Here is an 18817-nt window from a genome sequence, read left to right on the forward strand (position 1 = left end):
TATTTTTGTATTAAAAATGTATCATTTAATCATTAGGTACTTATCTCTTAATTATTTACTAATACTATATTATTTTTTTTAATTAAACTCTAGGTTTAAGTCCAACTTGCACTCCGTTCACTGACCTCGTGACCAAATTCATCATTGGCCTCACATGTTCTCCTAGTGGTAACAGTTCATAGTTTCTTAGAATCTTGCTAATTGTGCTCTTCATTTCTAAAATAGCAAACTTTTGTCCTATGCAATTACGTGGTCCTGCGCTAAATGGAATGTAGGCATACGGGTTTGATTTTTCCGCAGTATTTTCTGCCAAATGTCTTTCCGGAATAAAATCATTGGGTTTGGGGAAATATTCACCATCTCTTAGCATAACATAGATTCCAATTGTAAAGTCAGTACCAGCTGGAATTTTTTTCCCATCTACAAACAAAAAAAATATTAAGAAAGAAAATTGCAAAGTGATGTATAATTATGATGGGCACTAACTTATTTCAGTATCTTCTTGAAATCTTCTCCCTATCAGAGGCACTGGTGGATATAACCGAAGTCCTTCTTTAATGACGCACTCCAAATACTTCAAGTTGTTCAAGTCATGCAATGTTATCGATTTCGTGGTATCCTCCCCAATTACATCACGAATTTCTTCGAATGCTTTGTTTTGCACCTCTGGATGACGTGATATGAGAAACAGTGTAAAAGACATGGCGCTGGTAGTTGTATCATGTCCTTCAAACATAAATGTGTCAACTTCTTCACGAATGTCTTCATTGGAAAGAGGTTTTCCGTCAATTGTAGACTGCAGAAGCACGTCCAAAAGAGCCATTTTTTTGTTAATACCTATATCATCGTTCGTATTCACTGAAGATATAAATTGTTTATTTATTTCAGTAAAAAAAAGCATGTTTTTAATAGCTGTGTCCCTATGGGCTCCAGTATCTACTTCTAAGTACTTCTGGTTGTCTGGTTGCATTCAACTCCTTTTCTTCTATAGAAAAAATGTCTTTGTATGCATTCAGTAGTTCTTAAAAGTACTTTGCCACAAGGAACACAGCAAATATTTAAAATGTCAAAATTAGGAAAATAGATCTACTAACTTTGATTAATAAATTTTCCATCGACGATTTCCTTCTCCAAAGCAGCCCTTCTTTTTTGAATAACGTTTTCAGTAAAATCATGCATTTTCTTGATGGTTTCTGTTTGTTTTTTGTAAAGACCAGGCTCTAAGATCTTAAAAGGAATATCTAATCGATACCATGCCTTGAGAAGCCTCTTTGAAAAAAGTGCTGTTATACTATAAAAAAGATGGTTTTTTTTGTACGATACATTTTTTTTAAGTAAATTTATTTATGCTTTACTCTGAAACTGCTCGTACATAGCCAATGTTTGGATTTTTTTGAGCATAGACTTTAGTACCCATTGACGTTTCTAAATAGTTAACAAAGTTATCAAATAAAACTCTTTATAACTCATTTCAATTTTTAATCTACCGGCAATGACATCCAAAGCCATTCTACAGATAAATGGGTAAATATCAAAAGCAGTTTTGCCATCAGCTTTATCATTAATTGCTTCTAAAAGTTCTTTTCCTTGCTGATCAAAAACCTCTACAAACTGTTCTAATATTTTAAAGTGAAATGTCGGTGTTATAACCTTTCGCCTTGAATGCCATTTTTGGCCGGTACTAATGAGCAAACCGTAACCTAGCCAATCAACAAGCATATCGTACAACGAGTTCTTAGTTATGTGCTTGGAACTATTTAGAATCACTTCGACATCTTTGGGATCGGCACAAAAAACTGCTGGACGATTGAAAATCCATACTCGATATAAAGGACCATATTTCTGGCGGTTTGAAGAGATGAGGTTGAAAATATCTTAAAACGAAAATCAAGATGAGAAAAAAAAATGATATATTGTACTTGTGTTTTTTTTTTTAAATAATTAGGAGTCACCTTCTGGAGTTTGACCAACGTATGCCAGGATGTTGCCTACAAGTGGTAATGACCTTGGCCCTGGCATGTATGATAGCACATCATTAACTCGTTTCTTGCTTAGGTAATCATATGCTAGCACAATAGATATAAGTAGTACCACCAATTCCAAAAACATTTTAGTAACGTTGTCGTTTCTATAGAGAATGATCGTGCGTTAAATCTTGTAGTTTGTTTTTTTTTTTCAGAGTTTTTAGGTTATGGCGCAGTAAACATCATAAGTTTTGGAACATACCTAAGTGTTGAACGCAGAATCAAAAACGCATACAAAAAATGTCAAAAAACCACCCGATTTGTTCAATCTTTAGGAATTTTATTATTTTAATATTATGGTTGAAATAGGAATTATTATGGTTGAAATAGGAATGCAACTATTTTGCAAATGCAATAATTTTTTTTTTAAGAAAATATTTTTCAGTTGCAATATTTTTTTTAATGCATGTTTTTTTCAGTTGAAGTTTGGTCAAAATTAAATTCGAAATCAATAGATTGTAGAAAGAAATAAATTCAGTTGAGCAAGCTATTATAGGATAGCGACATTCGCGAACAGAAAATGGAAAATGGGTAATGATATCATTTGACTGAGGCATTCAATTTCCTTTAATTTGTTGTGGGTATCATTGTATACCTATAATATACAATGGTGGGTATCTTTTGGACTTCAGCAAAATTTGAAAACCCTTTCTCCATATAGTTTTGTTTTTTTTTTTTTTATTTTAATCAACCAATAGAACTTTAATTAATAAAGACGACAAACCAGAAGAACATATTACCAGATATTAAAGTAAAAACAAAAAATCGAAGTATCCAAATATTGAGAGAGTTGTTGACAAGTTGCGCGCATGCAACAGATACGCAGATAATACAAACGGCACTTGAACTAATTTGTTTAAGCAATCAAAGTTTGACTTGTTTTCAGAAATATGCTCATATTAATAAAAAAAAAAACAGCGAACTAAGCAAAGAATCTAACGAAAAATATTTTTCTTTAACGAAATGTATTGTTTTTTAAATGCACACTCAAAAGCCGACTGTGAACTGACTTTAGTAATTTCGATTTCCAACAACTTCCCTCGGGCAACTAAACTACATATATAATGTTATCTTTTGAGTGGAAGCTTTTTGTTATAAACAAAGTGATGCTTGTAAATAATGCAATAATATCTTGATAGATACTTTGGGTTTTGTATCTACTTAGCTACAGAACCGGTCGTACGGGTTATATTAATTATGGTTTATGGGGTCATATAACCTACCACCTATCTGTGTTTATAAACAAAAATAAAATGCACGACTGGGTCTCACGAACTTGCTCTTAGAACTAAAAACTTTTTATACAAACTTGGTAAAAGTATAAAAAAAAACTTAAAATTCGATCTTCAAATGTAAAAAACAACTCTTTAAATGAAATTGAGCTCTAAAAAAAGTAGGTATACAGTTTGATTCCTTTCATAAAGATGCATTTTTAGAAAAAAATTCCTTAAAATTGAACTAGTAATTTAGAAGATAATTTGAAATTAAAGAAAAAGGTTCTATGGGTGGTACCGTTAATAAGGATTTTTGAAAAAAAAACTTTTTTGGAAAATTGTTATCTCTTATCTCAACTTGTTTTTTTACGAATAACTTGATATTTAGTACCTGTATCGCAAGTAAAAAATACAATTCATTGAGGGAAAAGTGATATTATAAAAAAAATTAGGTACATACAATTAAATTTCAAAAGATATCGTTGTTTAAGTAAAAAAAGAAGATTTCAACCTTTTTTAACAACAAAAGAAGCTGAAACTATTTATTGCTTTACTTTTCAAATGTTCAAAGTACCTACGCAATGTTCTATTTTTAGTTGGTACAACGCCCGCACTTTTTGCTTTGCAAAAAAACTACAAAAATTGCAAAGTGCAAAGTGGGGACCTTTTAATTTTTGTTGAAACACTTTGCACTCTTACTTTGCAGTTTGCAGAATAATATTGTTTTGCAAAGTTGCAGAATGCAAAGTGGTTGGTGCAATTGGGCCCAGATAAAAATTTTTAATCTATATGAGATGATTTCTATAGAGTAAAAACCAAACGTTAATGTAGGTACTAATGTAATGAAATAAGTTTTCGCTTGGATAACATTTAAATTATGTTAAAACAACATACAATTTTTTTAAATTGTTTTTTTCTTACTTTAATTCTCACCCAGAGAAATGTATAAATTGATCTATCATGGAATAAGAAAATTTAATTTGTCGACCAAAAGACGTTGTTAACAATGTTAAACTCTAATACAAAAAAAAAAAAACATTAAAAATAAGATCATCTGTCAGGCACCGTATGAGACATGGCTCAATCAGTTTAACATTTTTTTCTTTTTAATTTAACACATTATAACAATTGTATATTTTTGCCACTCATCAATATGATGAGCACACTGAGAGTGTTTAAATTTCGTACGTGACAGTTTTTCGAAACAATATTATGTCTATTCATAGTATTATCTTCCTCAACTTTGGAGATTCTAATGAACGTCGCACGTTTGAATATTGAAATTAACTGAATGGATAGGGGAAGAGTACTGTCGAGAGAGGTGCTTATTGTTTGTAAACAAAAAATCAATCACGATTCTGCAAATTTAGCTACCGCCTTTCCTACATTGATCTTGAACAAATAATAACAAATCACAAGAAATTCTGTGGATTAATATTTCTGACTGCTATTTTATTTGTTGTGGCTTCAAACGAAAAGCTTTTCAAGTGTGGTTTGGTTCGTAGCTTCAAAAATAAGCCTTAAATTAAATGATTTTAGAATCAGAGCTCAGTTATCAACTGAAAGAGTAGCAAGATAGTTTTTTTTATTCATAGCTTATTTAGTTCCTTAATATTTATTTTTAAAGTTTGAATTTTCGGAACTGTGCGGCTGTTGGTAATTTTTGTATGTGCTTTTGTAAGTAGGTGATGTGTATTTACTATGTGCAACTTATTAATTAAATTCTCTGGAAATTGTGAAATCAAAAATTAAATTAAAAAAAAAATAATAAATAAAATAAATACGATTAAATAATAAAACAAAACGTATAGCCACAAACACAAATTGATTCGATTTATTTCTGAAATTTTATACACGTATTCGACAATAGTCATATAAAAATCATTTGCAGATGATTTAGCGTTCGAGAAGCAAAGTTGTGTTGAATTACGGTCATACGTTTAAGTATTGACGCTATTTGTCTCTATCTTTTTCTACTGATTAAATAGAGACAGCAATAGTCAAAACGTTAACGTATGATCGTAATCATATGGCGTAATTCGACCAGTTTTGAGAATCGTTCGAAGTTTCATTTTTGTCAAACAGAAGGCTTCGTGATTCTTCTGCGGTACAATCGAAAACGGCATAGTAACATATCTAATGCAAATAATATGAGGTACCTACATTTGCTCAGCCCGGACATTGCAAAGTTAAATAAGTAATTAAATGGACGACTGGGTCGCACGCTCTTACACTTACGGTAAAAGTAGTAATAAAATTTAATTTAATAAAGGAATTGCACCAGTAAAGTAAAAAAATATATAAAATCTGTTTTTTTTTTTTATTAATTAATGAAACACCGTTTTAAATGATTTTGATCACAAAAACAAGTAGGTACCTATGCCATCTGATTTCTTGTATGAAAAGGAATTTTGACAGTAAACTATTTGAAAATCGTTAATTTATATACAAAATTTCCTAACATTTTCAAAAAAAGAAAATTGGTATTCCATTTTTAAGAAATCATTAATTAACACTAAAAACGAGATTTAGAAATATAACACTGACCCGTTTTCAAAAAATTGATTTTTCAAAAAAAAAAAAAAAATAAATATTTTTTAAAAACCCAAGAACGTGTTTTTTTGAAAATATTTTGGTTACTTAAACGCTTTTGTATAAAAATTTTATTTGAAATCGGGTTAGTCGTGTACGAAATATTAAGAAACCGAAAAAAGCGTTATATGGCAGGTACCGTTAATAACGGTTCAAAAAATATTTGTTTTATTTAAAAAGTTGGGTCATATTTGTAGCATTACAGACACAAATTTTAATCAAAATTGTTAGAGCCTTTTTTTAAAAAAAATTTCGTTATATGGCAGGTACCGTTAATTTTAGTCTTAAAAAAATTTCAATTTCTCCCCTAGGGAATCACCCTGAATTGTAAACAACCAAATTAGAAGAAAATCGCTTTACTAGTTACGTTACAGCTCAAATTGTACTCCTAATTAATTTGCTGATATTAGGTAATAAATCGATATAAGTTGATTCGTTGTAAAATAATAACAAACCTACACTTCGCCTGCGGAAAGCAAAATTGTTCTAACTCAATAGGATTTGTTAAGGACTTTTGCTTTCCGCCGACAACTTGTACTACACGATACTTTCACTAAGGTTTATACTTGGTTGTAAGCTTGTATAAAACTTTGCGTTGGTTGTGAGAAACTGTACAAAACTTGTACAAAACTTTGACATTTTTTTTTTTATTTTGAGATGTGTCCGAGCTGGGGTACCTAATGTACCTACGTCTTTTCGACGTAAAAATAAAATCAGAATCGTAATTTGTTTAATCATTTCACTAAGGTTTATACTTGGTTGTAAGCTTGTATAAAACTTTGCGTTGGTTGTGAGAAACTGTACAAAACTTGTACAAAACTTTGACATTTTTTTTTTTTATTTTGAGATGTGTCCGAGCTGGGGTACCTAATGTACCTACGTCTTTTCGACGTAAAAATAAAATCAGAATCGTAATTTGTTTAATCATATCTGCTGCTAGCCTTTCTTCTGAAATATTTTGTCTAGTTCTTTTTAAATGTTGACTAATACTCGTGCACTTGTATGTATATACATATATATTGATTTATTTTCATTAAAATGAAATTCTTAAATTTCGTACGTGAGATATTAAAAAAAAAAATCATTTATGATGTTGCTTAATAGCCAGCACCCATTCGAAATTCCCAAACTTTATATTTAGAAATGTTGTTGATGTTTCGGTAATTTGTAAACAAAATTTAAATTAAGTAATTCAATGATTAAAACTGTTACTACCAAAACCACCTTTAATGCTTTAATATTGAACAAACAATAAAATCATATAATCAAATTCAAAGAATACTTTTTATTGCAGTTTTATTTTTATTGCTTAAAGCTTTATTACTTGGTTTTATATATTGGTTAAGAATATTCCATTTTCAGATTTTAAAATGTGTGTCACTGTCTTAATCGTCGTCTTCCTAGCGATATGTCTACTTGATGTCTTGTGGAAAAAAAAACGAATCTCGAGATTAAAAAATATACCCAGTCCCATTTCTTTGCCTCTTATTGGATGTATTTGGATATACATTGGGAAAAAACCCGATGGTAGAAAATCCTCAAAAATATGTATATCGTCGGTGAAGCCAAGGCTAGACTCTGCTGAGGTGATAGTGACTGTTGATAGTTAAAATCGAAAATTTTGTTAAATGTAAGATGTTTTTGCACCGGAAATTTATTTTAATTAAACTTAAAAAACAAAAAGTAACAAAACTACATTAATAATTCCTTTGTCTAAAAAACATAAATAACCGACTTTCGCCAAACGAATTGAAGTTGACAGTTAAAAAGATTATTAAAATAATAAAAGTCAACTATCGCCTTAGCAGCAGTCCACATCGGAAAAATTATTGAATATAAACATACTTAGGCCCAATTTATTCACACTCCATTAAATTTAAAGTCTCCATTAAAAACGGGAAATTTTAAAATTTGTATGTGATTTGACAGATTTTTTATTTTTAATGGGGCCTTTAAATATAATGGAGAGTGAATAAATTGGACCTTAGTGAAGGATATAATTACATTTATCCTTACTATAAGCATGTTCCCGCATTTAATTTGTTTTTCCCCGACGATATAACTTCAAAGAAAACAAATAAAACCCAATTTAAAGTATTTATTCCTTAATTAGATCTAATAACTTTGGCTAGGGATCTTCCTAAAAAATATGGCAATACATTCAGAGTTTGGATTTTTAACATACTTGCTATTTACACATCAGACTTGAAAGATATCCAAGATATCTTGAGCAATAAAGCTGTGACAAAAAAGAATAGAATGTATTCCATGCTACATGAATGGCTTGGTGATGGACTGCTAGTAAGCCATGGTCCAAAATGGTGTACACGAAGAAAAATAATAACACCGACATTTCACTTCAAAATTTTGGAACAATTTGTTGAAATATTCGATCGTCAAAGTAGTATTTTGGTGAAAAAGTTAAAAGCACATGCAAATGGGCAGACTCCTTTTGATGTTCATGAATACATTGGACTAGCCACGCTGGATGTCATCTCTGAAACAGCAATGGGTACAACTATAAACGCTCAAACCGACGAAAACTGCGAATACGTAAAATTACTGACAAAGTGAGTATAATAGATTACATAGATCAACACGAAATTTGTTCTTGGATTGTGACTATAAAATTATGATAGATATATTGATACTCATCTGGAAAATATTTTTTATTTTTTTTTTTAATTTGCTTTTGAGTTCAGCAGAGCAATTTCCAGTTTTCAAGTAAATCTGTCTTTTACAAAAATTGTCGTGCGTAATTTCGGCAAAAACTCGAGAACGTCTTAACCGATTTGGCTGATTTTTGTTTTCTTCATTTTAATGCTGTTTTCATATTCATATTCCGAAAAATAAAAAAAAGGAAATTTATGAAGAAAAAAAAATTAAATCGAAATTTTCGTTTTGTTCGAATTTTTGTCAAATGGGAGCTTGAGGCATTATTTGATACCTTCTATATTTAATATTTATGGTAAAAGTAATTCACTCTGATAGTATTTTTATTATACAAAAATAACTTCTTACACAAATAACTGTATCCAAACTGTAGCCAAACTAGTTCATATTGAAATTCTTTATTTATTGAAAAGTTAAATTAATTTGTTTGCATAGTTTTTTTTTTATTATTTTGTTGCATATACAGGGTGTCTAAAAAGTAATAGATTAAACGAAATGGGCTGATAGGCTACCTTAAGATCTCTCAGAATTTGGTAACTTGTTCATCCCAAATACTTACAGCTCTTGTGAAATTTCGAAAAATCCCTACTTTACAACAGTATTTTGCTTCCTCTGCCCATAATTGATTTTTGTTTTTTTACAATTCTTTCACTCAAACATTGCCTAACAATAAGAAACAATTGATTAATAAAAATATTTTTTATTTCATACGCCATTTTTCTGCAAATTAATTAACAGTGTCGAGTTTCATAAAAACTCAATTTCTTACTTTTATTTCAGAGCAACAAGACGAAAAAAATTTGTATTGTGTGACTCTGGTTCATTATTTTTAAAACTTGTCCCGGTATTGCAGTATTCAAAAAAGTATAAAAGTTTCCAAAGTTGAAGTTAGATAAAAAAATATTACAGTTTGAACTCAAAAAACAGGGTTTTTCGGAGCAAGAAACCTTTGTATTCATCATAACTTTTTTTTTATAATTTAAGTTGAATAAAGTGCTTTAGCAAAAATGTAGAGCTTTAAATTATCTACATTTTATACCTTAACAGTTTTTTTTGTACAATGCACGGTTCTTGCACTATAGCTTATAAGACTCGAGTTAGGCTCTTAGGGTATGAAAATTGTATTTTTGCTCCTAACACTACAGCAAATCTTAGGGGAAAGCGTGATTATCTATTGTTTTGGTTTACCATGAAACCAAAAAGTGCAAATTAAACCCAAGCACAAAAAATATTTTTATTTTTGTCGACCTGTGTTATCTTATATAACTAAGCCCTGGTTTTTCAATCGTCAGTTAGACTATCAGAAGAATAAATGTCAATATAAATTTTACGATTTCAACCCAGATACAGAAATTCAAACGTTTGGGTACCGAACAAAAATGTTAGTTTCGATTACCTCCCCAATTGGATGGAATTTTTTTATATTATTTTCTGATATGTGTACGTACAATTCTGCCCATAATCTCGTAAAGGCCCTAACTACATATTTGGACTAAGGGCATTGTCTCTGATTTATCCTCATTTATTTTTTTAGCCTAGGTCTTCAAATACGTTAGAAAATTCAAAATTTCCCTCTATAATTCAGAAGTTAGAAAAATGTAGTTAGGGCCTTTACGAGATTATGGGCAGAATTGTACATGCATACATTTAATCTATTACTGAAAATATTTTGCAAAACAACTTCCCCATTAACTTGTTGAAGATGAGCATTACCTACCATTTTCGAATATCAATTTATAATACAATTTCGTTTGAAAGAAAAAAAATCATCCACTCCTATTTTTCCTTAAATATGGTAGGCCATCTTTTGAATCACTTAACTTATGAAATTTAAAATCCTTAAAATAGTAACTGTTTGACTGGGTTCTGAAGTAGTTTGCTTTAATTACTCCACAATGAAGGCGGTTTTTCATTATCATATTTATTAGGCTAATATGGTAAAAACATACATATTTGCCTTATAAATATGACGAATAAGTAAGGCCTTTAGTCTAGTAATATTAAGGCCTGACGAGAGCTTAATTTATTTTTTTTTTGTGATACATAATATTGATTTCAAAATCAAAATTCAAAAGAAAAAAGTACATTATTTATTGAAATTTTAGAGTTGCCTTAGTACAATGATCGTTACAGCTCATAAATATTTATAACAATCAAGCAAAATGAAACGAATTCAACTTTTAAAGATTTATTTGATTTCCAAAAACTGTCCAAATGTCCATTTTTGTAAAGTCTTAAGGTTTAATTATTAGAAATTGTATGAGCTTTAAGTCCGTGATACATCTCTTTACCAAAAACTAATCTCCAATATCTAAAATTACTAAAGCCTGAAAAATTGAACAAGATTACTGGACTATCTGTGAAGTTTTAGTCTTGCAAAATATATACACAATTTAAATTTGTTCCAGAGTAACAGACATCTTTGTGAAGCGCTTTATCAATGTTTTCTATAGAAACGATCGCCTTTTTGCAATATTAGCTCCAAGGCTCAAAAAAGAGAATGATAAAGTAGTCAACAAGTTACATGCATTTACTGATGCTATCATAAAAAAACGCAAGAAAGAACTTCATCAACAACAAAATTTAAAAGAAACTGGTATGTTATTAACATTATTTGTTGTGGCACTTATTCATTTTATTTAAGAACTAGACACAAAGCAGCGGATGGCATTTCTTGATGTACTACTATTATCGACTGTTGACGGGAAGCCACTATCAAATACCGACATTCGTGAAGAAGTCGACACATTTATGTTTGCTGGCCATGACACAACCAAGTCTGCAATAGGATTCACCTTATATTGCATTTCAAGGAGTCCCGAGGTACAACAAAAACTAGTTCAGGAAATAAATGATGTCATAGGATTAGATGTCGATAAAGAGATTACCTACAGACACTTAATGGATCTCAAATATACTGAGAAGGTTATCAAAGAAAGTTTACGGGTTTATCCAACAGTTCCATTCATCGGAAGGCAAACTCTCGAAGATTGCATCATAAGTAAAATCAATTAATTTACAAGCAAAAAAATCTTAAATATCTTCCAATTATCTTTCCAAACAGACGATAAATTCATTCCCAAAGACACAACCATACTCATACCATTGGTTGTTCTAATGAAGGATCCACAGATTTTTCCAGAACCAGAGAAATTTCTGCCTGAACGACAAACCCCTGACAATCCCTATGCATTTTTACCATTTAGCGCTGGACCGCGCAACTGCATTGGGCAGCGATATGCGATGCTCGAAATTAAGGCAATTGTAACAAAAATTCTCAGACATTATGAACTGTTGCCATTCGGAGCACCCGTACAACCAACTATAAGTGTTGTATTAAATTCAAAAAACGGCTGGCAAATGGGATTTCGTGTGCGAGATAAAAATTAAAAAAATACATCATCAATCAATTCGTAGCTTTAATTATTCATTTAAATCAAAGAAATTATTTTAAGCAATATTTTTTAATCCCATCGATATACTTTTCCTGGAGTTGGTAGTTTTGTTGTGGCCTTGCTTCCAGAATCACCACCAGCAATCAGATTTTGCTTGACGACATCAATTGGTGGGGCCACTTCACGTCGTGGATCACGGTTGCAATAGTAATTAGCTGAGAGCAGATGAGCTGGGCCGCCGGGTACGTCTGGAGGAGGTTGAGTACGATCGGCGAGACCATCTTCAAAGCGAACAGCTACAGTGTGCTCCCGCTGTAGAGAAAAATTACCGTCTTACATAACAAAAGAAAAATGCTTAAGCAATCAATGATTTATTGCCTTACACCGAGCAAGAACGCACGAATTCTTTGCAAAAAAGGTGCGACATCTCTACGTGCAGCACTTGCCATTGTTGAATTATCTAAACAAGTTAATAGTTAGTTAATTAAAGTATTTAAAGAAGCCAAAATAGAATAGACCTCCTATGAAAATATGGATAAAACAACAATCTCTTATTTGACAGATGACAGATAACTGTCAGTTTGACATATGCTTCAATTCCTTTACAGCGGTTGTCGGACTATTAGCTTACAGCGGCACAATCATTTACTATTAAGCGGAGTTCACATTGGGAGGGTTTCATTCACAGTACACATCGTCACTTGTTCTAAAGTCAATTTTTTACGAAATTGTGTTAAGTATGCAGTCTTCATAATTTTGGGACGCTCTTTCGTTTGGCGAAAACCAATTTGTTCTATCTCTTTTTGTTTTCAAGTTACAGAAAACTTTTTTGTTCAATAGGACATTTTTTAACGGTTTATCATGTCATTTTTGTTCAATAATACTGCGTTTTCACCTACCCTAAATCCGAGATTTAGCTAAGTAGATTTAAAATAAATCTCTAAATCACGGATTTGGGTTCATTTACCCTGAATTCAAGATGCCCAAGTAGCAATTTAGCTTTCATAAGGGTCAATGCAAGCTATTTTTTGGCTTTCATAACAAGAAGGACAGGTCTTATACAAATCATTTTGGCGCATTTTACCGAAATTACATAGGACTTTCCTTCACAGGTAATCCACAAGCTAATAGCTTGTGACAAACAGCTTAAAATGGCCTTACGGAGGTCTTCCTGCAGAGGGTTTATCTAATGCACAAACCGGATTACTTGCGTAGGATGTTATAATAAGGCCTTATAGAAGTTGTTGTAGAAAATGTTGAATGTATGCATACAAAAAAAGAATTTATTGTATTTTATTTAATTTTTTTAATTCTCTCTTGATTTTTTCTGTTTGCATTTTCTACATATTACATATTTTATTTATTTTAATTTTTTCCTATTTTGTTTCATTTCTTTTTTGGAAATTCCACTGCTTTTTCTGTTGTTCTGAAATGATGAGAATATTATTTTAATTGAAAAAGAACACATTTTTTTATTTTCATCACATGGCCCGGCCAGGAATCGATCCCACGTACCTCTGCATTAGAGTGGAACGTTTTTGGACTTTTCTTTCAGATCACTGCGTGCAACTCATGGTTTATGCCTTGTGGTCTTCTGAACATATTCTGATACTTTTTTTTTATTCGACAATGGAAAAATAAAAATCGGGAAGCCTCTGAAGATTGCTCGTTTTTTACGAAAATCGATATTTTATGAGGCGTTAGAACCCATCTGAATTGACTTAATCTTTTTCATTTCACTAAGTACTGCTCATAACTTATGCTGAGTGGTCTCTAGAACCTGATCTGATCCCCTATTTTGAGTCGTCAATGGAAAAAACGAAATCGGGAAGGCTCCGAAAAATGCACATTTTCGCAAAAAATCAGATTTTTTAAATTGTGTAAAATCCCGCCCAAATTTCTTTTACAACTTGTTTGTATTTGTTATATATTTTAGAACCTATTTGAACCTTAAAAGCTATGGAGCACTCAAACTAAGAACTTTTCTCTAATAATGACGTTGTTTATGCTGGATTGAAGAAAATGCTACTTTGACATCCCCTGACCCATTTCAATAGAAATTTAAATTCTAATACTACACTTAAAAACTTCGTTAATAATTTAGTTTTTATATAAAACACTAACCTTTTGTAACTGCATTTAATTTATGTCGATATCTTGTTTCAATCCTTAGATATTTGACATTTAGGTGTTTCCATAATTCTTGCCCATGCTTAATTTTTTTTTAACTTTACCTGCCAGACGGTTTTCCTTAGATACCTTACAATCTTTTGATTTCCACAAACTTGTGCTTTTAATGTTGTTAAATTTTTTTGAAATGTTGGGTTTTTAATGGGTGTGGGTGCTATCTACACCATTTACATCAATTTTGAGGGGGAAGGAGGGGAGCAACAAATTCGAGATTAGAGCAATTAATTAGCAACAAATTAGCAACAAATTACTGCATACTCAGATTTTGAAAATTTGGGGGTGTGGGTGCTATCTTGACGGACCTGATTTATTTTTACTAAATTATAAATTAAAAAGGTCACTGTGGTGTATGCGTACTATTTTTTGCGGTAAATAAAAACTAATGCTTCTATAATTTTTAAAATAAGCGTAGACTAGCGGAAATAAAAGTTGGGGTATCCTGGACTAACCTTGGGCAGACAAACCACGGTTTTAAACTAACGATTTTTTCACAGGAAAAAAAATCACAATTTTTTCGTTTTCTGATATATAAAAAAAGTTTTTTGTTGTATCTTCCATTATTCATTAACACTTAGCAGACATTTCAACCATTTTGTTTGTGTCGTTTGCAATGTTAACGATGACTGAAATAAATTCATGAAAACTTGGGTTAAATCGAACATAAAACGAAATTCTCCGAAAACGAGACCTCTTTAGCTATCGTTTATTGACTTAACAGAAAGCTCAAAAAAAAAAAATTCTAAGTCCGTGTGTAAATTGGGTTAAATATGTATCCGAGGCTAAATTTTTGATACTATTGAGGTGAATAAAAAAATGTTTCGCTGTCAAAAATTGAAACTGGTCTGGGACTCGATTAAATTTGTATCTTCAGAGGATAAATTTTTTTACAGGTTTTGTGTAGGTATTTTTTTAAATAATTAATCAAGAATTGAAAATAAAGAAAGAACCTTGAAAAACTTTTACAACATTATAAGTCTGTATTAGGGAAAATTAATAGTCAATATAGGTATTTCAGTTTTGTTGATGATGAAAAAAATTTAAAGTGAATGGTTACTCAAAAATAAAATTCACAGGACAACGCTTGTTGGAAGTTTGTAAATTTTAAATGTTTATAAAATGTTTTAAACATCATAAATTCTTTTGTTTTGCAACAATATTTAACCCAATTCACACACGGCCTAGTAAGCTAGACTGATACAACTTTTAATAATAAGAAAGCTTTCATTTATTTAAACTGGCATGATTTCAAATGTTTTTGAAGATTCTCAACTTGTGAAACGATTATCGTCTTTTCGATTATATCATTTTAAAAATTACGGAAAGACCCCCCCAAGGTTTTTCCGAGCAAAAAAAAAACAAATAAAAATAGAGACTTTTGTTCAAAAAGAAATAAACAAATAACAGTTCGAGAAAATATGTTTATTTTTTTTTTGTTTTTTGCTTTAAAAAAAAAGAAAAAACTGTTTTCTTGAATTCAAAATGTAATTTTTTTTCGATCTAACTTCAACTTCGGAAACTTTTAAGCCAGAACTATAATTGGAGAAACAGTTGGGTGCTAATGCCAAATCCACGTTTTTGTTGTTTTCTTTGACTTTTTGACAAGTTTTCATCCGTCGAGTGTGGTTGTCAATGCCGTCTTTACCATAAGATCACACGGGGCCCGTGCCCAGGGCCCCAATTCTTAGGGGGGCCCCGAAGCAACTAAAATTTCTCTCAAAACATTTTTTTCGGGCAGACCATCTACCAAAAAAAAATTTAGTTTTTTCTACACCTATACGGAAAATATATGTTTTCAAAATGAAAACAAATTATGTGGCGTTGTATGCGGACAAAATTTTAAATCCAAACGACCAAACCCAAATTCAATTTTCCAAAAAATAAGACATTATAATTATTTATTATTTATTAATAAAAACAACGAATGCAAAACTGTCAAATTTGTAGCGCGTGCTAAAAGTCAGTATAAGAATATGTGTAGATTCGTATTAAAAAACAAAACAGCATTACATGTTTTTTTTTTCAAATCAAAATCGTTATCCGTTTTTGAGAAAATTGCAATAACTCGAAAAATTTATATTGGAAATATCCGTTAAAAAGTAGACATTAAAATAAAATAAAAAAACGGCTCTTGGAAATCACGTAGGGTCAATGTGGGTAAATGTAAACAGGGGTAAATGAAAACATGGCTCATAACAAGCTTCATTTAAATCTCTTTGATGCATACATAAATACAAATTGCGGACGCATGTATCTTTTAACTTATATGTAAAGTTCATTGCTGTCAAAAGAGAATTCATTCGACGAGCGTATTTTCCGTGAAAGATAATTTTTTAAAGTGCCAAACAAGTCGTTAGTCTTTCAGAAATATTAAATATTTTTGCAGATTCAATTAAGTCAGTATAACTTGCAAATACTTTTTAGTTTTGAATTTTGATGTAGATCCTATGTGAAACAAACAAATTTTAAAATATAGGACATTTATGTCGATTTGCATGTGTTTACATTTACCCCAGAATATTTTTAATAATGGGTAAATGTAAACAACGTATTCTGGGGGTAAATATAAACATATATTTTTGCTGAAATAATTATTTTTAATAAAAATAAAGTATTTTTAGTCAATTACTATTGCTAAAGTGCCGCGGAGTCACATTTTAAAGTAGCCAACACCATCATTTTCAGTGAATGATGTTGCAAAATCGGTCTTTGACGTAAAAAAAATATGACGTTCAGAGCTGCCCAGGATGCATATTGGGTGTCTATATAAAGAATCAAAGGAAGAAAACAAAAACTTTTATTGGAATTTGAAAAAGTTTTTGTCAAATACCTTCTTGAACGTTTTTCAAGTCGTTATCCATATGATAAAGAGGAAATTCTAAATTTTAAACCACCGTTTACATTTACCCCGAATTTGTAAAAAAAAAAACACAAACTTGGTGGGGTATTTGTAAACATGCCATATTTGACAGTAATTTGAGAAATCATTTCATCATTTCATATTTTCATTTTAGCCAACTATTGTACTTATTTTACTTTCAAAAAGGGCCCCAAATTCTTGTGTGCCGAAGGGCCCCAGGATAGTTAAAGACGGCCCTGGTGGTTGTGAGCGCTGTTCCTCTCCGTTTCGTCCGACACATCCGACAATTATAGTTCTGGCTTTACACTTGTTTGAAAACTGCAATAACAGCACAAGTTTTTAAAATAAGTATGACCATACAATTCTTTTCCGCGGTGTTGCTCCCAAATAAAAGTAAGAAATTGAGTTTTTATAAAACTTTGAACTGTTGATTAATTTCAATCGAAAGGGCGTATGAAATAAAAATTATTTTGATTAATTAATTGTTCATAGTTATTAGGTAATGTGTTAGTGAAAGAATTGTAAGAAACAGAAATCAATTTTGGGCAGAGGAAGCAAAATACTGTTTCAAAGTAGGGATTTTTCGAAATTTCACAAGAACTGCATTTAATCGAAAGCCGTAAGAATTTGGGATGAAATGATAGTCCTTATCAGCATATTTCATTTGAAACATTACTTTTGGGACACCCTGTATAAGTTTAAGTAAGCTTACAGCTTTTCTGAATGAAAAATGAGTGTTTAATATAAAACTTGTCAAATGCCGTGACTCATAAGAATATAGGAGCTGTAAAGTGGTTACTGCAATTCATTTTTTTCTTTCATTTAAGACTTCAAAATTTTAATTTAAATAAACATAGACAAAATAAAATTATTTTTTGATTGCAGTTGTAATGTGTCTACCAAACAAAACAGAATTTGAATTATCAAAAATAATTAACTCATCGGAAGAAGTAAATGGACATAGAAGATGATATTTATAAGTTAACAAAAAAAAATGCATACATTAAAAAAATACTTTTTAAATGATGAAATAATGTATTACTTCGAAAAAAGAAACGAACTCTCGCATAAGACCCCTTTGATAAAAAAAAGACATTCTTTGAGGTTTTTTGATTGTTTTATTTATTTTTTAATGTTTTTTGACAGTTTTTTTGTAATATTGTGTAACATAATAATAATTGTTTATTTTTTTATACAGGGTGTCCCATAAGTAATGGATCAAACGAAGTATGCTGATAGGGGATCTTAAGGGCTCTCAGAATTTGGTAACTTGTTCATCCCAAATCCTTACGGTTTTCGATTTAATGCAATTCTTGTGAAATTTCAAAAAATCCCTAGTTGGCAACAGTATTTTGCTTCCTGCGCCCATTATTGATTTTTGTTTTCTAAAATTCTTTTACAAAAACATTGGCAAATAATAAGGAACAATTAATTAATCAAAATAATTTTTATTCCATACGCCATTTCGCTGCAAATTAACTAACAGTTTCAAGTTTGATAAAAAATCAATTTTTAACTTTTATTTGAGAGCAACACGGCGACAAAAATTTCTACGGTGTGAGAATGGTTTATTATTTTAAAAAGTTGCCCTGCTATTGTAGTTTTCAAAAATGTATAAAAGTTTCCAAAGTTGCAGTTAGATCAGAAAATATTACTATTTGAATTCAACAAAACAGGGTTTTTCACAGCAAAAATACAAACAAAAATAGACGCTTTTGTTCAAACAAAAATAAACAAATAACAGTTCGAGAAATGTGTTTATTTTTGGTTGTTTTTTGTTCTGAAAAACCCTGTTTTGTTGAATTCAAATTGTAATATTTTCTGATCTAACTTCAACTTTGGAAACTTTTATACATTTTTGAAAACTACAAT

The 18817-nt window shown here is 30.7% G+C and overlaps 3 protein-coding genes across 8 annotated transcripts; 1 reads left to right on the forward strand and 2 right to left on the reverse strand.

Moving 5' to 3' along the window:
• On the reverse strand, positions 1 to 3062 carry LOC129920284 (cytochrome P450 4d2-like). 3 transcript variants are annotated; one of them, XM_056001607.1, is made up of 8 exons: positions 2765 to 3062; positions 2227 to 2293; positions 1953 to 2128; positions 1488 to 1874; positions 1356 to 1425; positions 1095 to 1291; positions 487 to 858; positions 1 to 420 (listed from the first exon to the last, which is right to left on the reverse strand). In XM_056001607.1, exons 3-8 carry the CDS (start codon positions 2107 to 2109, stop codon positions 83 to 85), a joined length of 1521 nt encoding a protein of 506 aa, XP_055857582.1. In that variant the 5' UTR covers positions 2110 to 2128; positions 2227 to 2293; positions 2765 to 3062; the 3' UTR covers positions 1 to 82. The 3 variants fall into 3 exon arrangements, with proteins under 3 accessions (XP_055857582.1, XP_055857581.1, XP_055857583.1); XM_056001606.1 differs by lacking the exon at positions 2227 to 2293; XM_056001608.1 differs by lacking the exon at positions 2227 to 2293 and having other exon boundaries at positions 1953 to 2226.
• A 1640-nt stretch (positions 3063 to 4702) lies between these two features.
• On the forward strand, positions 4703 to 11913 carry LOC129920281 (cytochrome P450 4d2-like). 4 transcript variants are annotated; one of them, XM_056001605.1, is made up of 6 exons: positions 4703 to 4915; positions 7193 to 7378; positions 7944 to 8400; positions 10912 to 11099; positions 11148 to 11504; positions 11568 to 11913. In XM_056001605.1, exons 1-6 carry the CDS (start codon positions 4906 to 4908, stop codon positions 11891 to 11893), a joined length of 1524 nt encoding a protein of 507 aa, XP_055857580.1. In that variant the 5' UTR covers positions 4703 to 4905; the 3' UTR covers positions 11894 to 11913. The 4 variants fall into 4 exon arrangements, with proteins under 4 accessions (XP_055857580.1, XP_055857577.1, XP_055857578.1 ...); XM_056001602.1 differs by lacking the exon at positions 4703 to 4915 and adding an exon at positions 5134 to 5477; XM_056001603.1 differs by lacking the exon at positions 4703 to 4915 and adding an exon at positions 5136 to 5477 and having other exon boundaries at positions 11154 to 11504.
• On the reverse strand, positions 11906 to 12491 carry LOC129920289 (NADH dehydrogenase [ubiquinone] 1 alpha subcomplex subunit 7). The gene is made up of 3 exons (XM_056001627.1): positions 12417 to 12491; positions 12282 to 12358; positions 11906 to 12210 (listed from the first exon to the last, which is right to left on the reverse strand). The coding sequence occupies exons 2-3, from the start codon at positions 12345 to 12347 to the stop codon at positions 11968 to 11970; spliced, it is 309 nt and encodes a 102-aa protein (XP_055857602.1). The 5' UTR covers positions 12348 to 12358; positions 12417 to 12491; the 3' UTR covers positions 11906 to 11967.
• Between the last annotated feature and the right edge of the window lie 6326 nt (positions 12492 to 18817).

The sequence above is a fragment of the Episyrphus balteatus genome, chromosome 4 (assembly GCF_945859705.1).
Source record: "Episyrphus balteatus chromosome 4, idEpiBalt1.1, whole genome shotgun sequence".
Lineage (NCBI taxonomy): Eukaryota > Metazoa > Arthropoda > Insecta > Diptera > Syrphidae > Episyrphus > Episyrphus balteatus.